The 4035-nt window shown below is 52.9% G+C and overlaps 1 protein-coding gene across 1 annotated transcript; it reads right to left on the minus strand.

Moving 5' to 3' along the window:
• Positions 1-2459: 2459 nt before the first annotated feature.
• On the minus strand, positions 2460-3785 carry Ptf1a (pancreas associated transcription factor 1a). Its single transcript, XM_027405509.1, has 2 exons — positions 3011-3785; positions 2460-2659 (listed from the first exon to the last, which is right to left on the minus strand). Exons 1-2 carry the CDS (start codon positions 3783-3785, stop codon positions 2460-2462), a joined length of 975 nt encoding a protein of 324 aa, XP_027261310.1.
• Positions 3786-4035: the final 250 nt, after the last annotated feature.

Below are 4035 nucleotides of genomic sequence, written 5' to 3' on the forward strand. Positions count from 1 at the left end.
CTGATGGGTTAGAAAAGCAATGTCTGGCAAAGCCTCTCCATAGCCACCCAGACTACTTCATTTATTTTCATAGGCATTTTTTTTTTCTAATTTGGACTGGGGTGGAGGAGTATTGACTTAGGATTGCTGAATACCCATCACTTAAGTTGTCCCCACATGGTCTTCCCAGGGCCAGGCTGTATTTATGGGCCAGAGATGGTTCAGGCCAGAGACTCCACAGCCTGGCTCCCCTGAGCCCAGCACAGCTCAGGCCTCAGGATGCCAAAGGAGGCTCTGAAATGAGGCTCTGAAATGATACGTTTGTTCTGCTTTTGCTGCTGTATATTTTAAGAAAAAAGAATTGCTACACTGGAATGAATAGATTATGAGTAAATAAAAAGAAACTGTCAGTCTCTTTGAAGATTGTGCTTAAAGGGACTTGCCAAGTCAGGACATAAGAGTGACAAGATAGAGACCTCGGTGCTTTACAGGCTTAGCTGGGCTCTTCCGCTTCATCTGCACAGCACTAAAGGATGTGTTGATGCATTGAATCACAAAAAAAAAGTGGCATTCGAAATAAAAGGTGCCACACCACAATGATTGTAGTGTTTGAACTGTGAAGTGCCACACTGCCCCATCCAATCGGAAGGCAGGTCTACACAGAAGGAGGAAAAAAAGATACACTTTCATAACATAAGGAAGTTGAAGTCTAACATTTGACTTTCTAATGAGTGTAATGAGATTACATGCCTGATGGGAGCGTTTGTACAAAAGCAACTTTCCTGTTTAATGAGGCCGTAATACAGGGCAAAATCGAATTATTTTTTTTCTCCTTCTCAAACATCTCCAGAGTAAAACCAACTTTTAGGGAGAGAGGAGGTGTGAGAACAGGAGAAGGCTGGAGGAGATGAGGGGGTCCAGGGCTCTAGGCCTCCTGGGGAGCGTCGCGACCCAGAATCTTAGCGTGTCTGGCCAGGCGGCTCTGCCGGGTCGGTCCAGCTCCTAGCCTCGCTTTAATTACTCTTGGATGAAGTCCATGGCACCCGCGGCGCGCGCGGGGGAACCCCTCGGTGGGTCTGAAACTAGGTTAAAGCGATTAGCATGCTGTCTGTATGCTGTCCTCTGGCCAGGCGCTCGGAGCGGCTGAGGTGGGGGGAGAGGGGACAACCGGAGATAGGCGATCGCACCTTGACTCCCCCAGGCTTCTGCTGCTGGAAGAAGCAACTCACCTTGACCGGCTGGCGGTAGCTCTGAGTCAAAGGTTACATGCCAAAGTGAGCATCTCCTGCCCTGCCCCCACACGCCGTCCCCTTCACGAGCCACCAAGAGCCCAGACACCACACTGGCTGGACGGCAAAAGCGTCTGGAGGGTCTGGGAGTCCACCGTGGCCCAGGAGGAGATAAATTCAGCCCAGCCTTCAAGGGCTTTCTAGTAGAGGACCCAGACTTCTCCATCGCTTCTCTTTCGATTCGCTAGAGGGCGACCCTGCTACCTCCGCCTCAGGCTGGCCTTCCTCCTGTTAGGGCCAGAGGAGGGCTCGGTATTGTTTTAAAGTAAGTGTAGAAGTGGCCAGGTGGGGGTGGGAGGAAAGCTTCTCTCCGCCTTATACAGAACCCCCGAAGGTTGTGGGGGGGGGAGGGGGGTTCCTGACAAGGTCAACTACTCGCGTTCCTTTCAGGGGAGAGTCATGGCTCAGCCCTAGAGTCGTTCTTTCTCCCTAGCCAGTGCAAGCAGAAAAGCCCCTCCCCTGACTAGCCAGGAATCTAGACTCTGATTAGGCGCCATGGCAGTCACTTGGGGCAGGCCAAACATTGTTCCTAACCTCAGCTTTCCCACTCTGGAAAATGGGAATAAGAAATTACCTATGGCCTAGTTATCCTGTGGGGTGTCTGGTAGTTAGGGCACAAATCCAGGCAAGTTGTTACTATCGAGAGCCAGGGTGACAGATTAGTGTCTGTCAGAGAGCTGGGATTTATACTCCCACCTACACCCACTATCCTTCAGACCAAACCTAAATGAAATGTAGTTTACTCCCAGATGTTTAGGATTTGAGCCTGTCCCTGTCACGTTTAGGCAAGTTAATTCTTTTGAAGACACAGTTACCCCTATGATTGACTAAACAAACAGCGTATAGAAACAGGAGCCCATAGCATTTATTAACAACTCTTAGAAATAAGCCAAATCTGACATTAAATAAGCATGAAAATTTCTAGCCAGAGTTCTTCCAACAACTCAGTTGTGCCAAAGGTGCTGGGGAAAATCACCCTCTGATGCATATTATAGAATATCATGATAAATTATATAAATTATATATTTAAAAAGTGACCATCTATTTCATTAAACCAACAGAACAATAAATAGATAAATAACGAACAGTTGATTGCCATTAGAAAAATGTGATCTTTAAATTACATTTACATTATAGGTATTTACACCGTACAATATGCACAGAGACACAGTCTGCCCTTTGTGAGCTTTCTCAGGACACAAACTCAAAGGGTGGTTCGTTCTCTATGTTGTCGAAAGATTTACTGTTGAGTTTTCTGGGGTCCTCTGGGGTCCACACTTTAGCTGTACGGATAATATTTTGTTCTTTGAGCTGTTTTTCATCAGTCCATGAGAGAGAGTGCCCAGCAAGAGGAGGGAGGCCATAATCCGGGTCACTGGGGGAGGGGGAGCCTGGGAAGGAGAAAGGAAAAAACAGATTGTGAGCACCCAACTATGTTCCCAAAAGTCACTCATGGTCCTTTAGGGTCCCCTCTGAAGCAACTGAGACCCTTCTCTACTACACACCTCAAAGTCTCAGCACTCTCTTTCCGAAACCCAAGGAGGCCCATGTCTGAGGAGGACCCACGCCCTCCAAGCCTAGGTCAAGTATCAGAAAACAGAATCGAAAGGTCATCCTCAAGGTTCTTAGTGCCCACCTATGTTCCATCCTCATTAATCAGCCCTTGTGCCAGACTTCTCAATATCCTGTCTCTGTCTCTGTCCCTGTCCCCTCAGCTGATGCTAAGACACAGATGCACTTACGGGTGCCTCGGTGGCAAATGATGACCTTCTGGACCTGGTTACCCGGGCTGTCACAGCCTAGATGCCGGCTGCCACCTGGGCCCCCACAACCACCTGTGCCACCACCGCGCAGTGGCAGGTCCGCCTGCACCAGCTCGCTGAGGAAGTTGATATAGCCGATGGCCAAGCGCAGCGTGTCTACCTTGGAGAGGCGCTTTTCGTAGGGCAGTGTGGGGATGTGCGAACGCAGCCCCTCGAAGGCATCATTGATAGACTGCATGCGGCGCCGCTCGCGCACATTGGCCGCTTGTCGTAGCTGCTGCAGCTCCGCCTCGGAGCGCACGCGTCGCCGTCGCCGTGCGGCCGCCGCCGCCGCTGCCCGGTTAAGACCACGGAGCCGCGCCCCGGGGGACAGCACCGCAGAACAGGGGTAGGCAAGACACGAGGGCGGCGAGCCGGGCGAGTAGGGGAAGCTGCCTAGGGGCGCCCCTGCCTCGCAGCAGTAGCTGCCGCTGTCCTCGGGCTCGCCAGGGTCCCCCAAAGACGGCGGGGCAAGCGCGTGCTGGGCTGCCGAGGGTGCGGGCTGCAGCAGCAGGCACGCCCCGTCGCGGTAGCAGTATTCGTGCAGCTGGTGGCTGAGGAACTCCACCTCCGCCTGCTCGTCCCCCAGCAGCTCATCGCCATCCTCCAGCGGGTCCCGAGAGGACTGATCGGTGAAGAAGTCTTCCTCATCGAAGTAAGCAGACGGGAATGTGTCCAGCCCCCCGGGGAAGTGCTCCAGCAGCACGGCGTCCATAACGGCCACAGCCGAGGCCCAGAGGGACTGCTGGACTGCTCGGGGTGAGGCTTTGTGAATGATCCGTGGCTGTTCGGGCAGGTCCCGCAGCCCCTCCCTCGTGGGGCTGGCTCTGGGGAAGGCTAGGCGGCCACGGGTCCCCGTCCCAGGGCCTCCCTGAAAAGTGCGAGGCCGCTAGCTCTGACTGGTGCTGAGACTGCACTAGGGAGGGCTGAGACCCGCTTTTTGGAGCTGAGGGCCGGCACGCGAG

Source organism: Cricetulus griseus, chromosome 3 (genome assembly GCF_003668045.3).
Source record: "Cricetulus griseus strain 17A/GY chromosome 3, alternate assembly CriGri-PICRH-1.0, whole genome shotgun sequence".
Classification (NCBI taxonomy): Eukaryota; Metazoa; Chordata; class Mammalia; order Rodentia; family Cricetidae; genus Cricetulus; species Cricetulus griseus.

Bases quoted from the DNA above. Each gene is read 5' to 3' on its own strand.
- Ptf1a (XM_027405509.1), bottom strand. From the start codon at position 3,785: ATGGACGCCGTGCTGCTGGAGCACTTCCCCGGGGGGCTGGACACATTC. The intron at 2,660-3,010 runs GTAAGTGCATCT...TCTCCTTCCCAG, and splicing joins CATTTGCCACCGAGGCACCC to GCTCCCCCTCCCCCAGTGAC.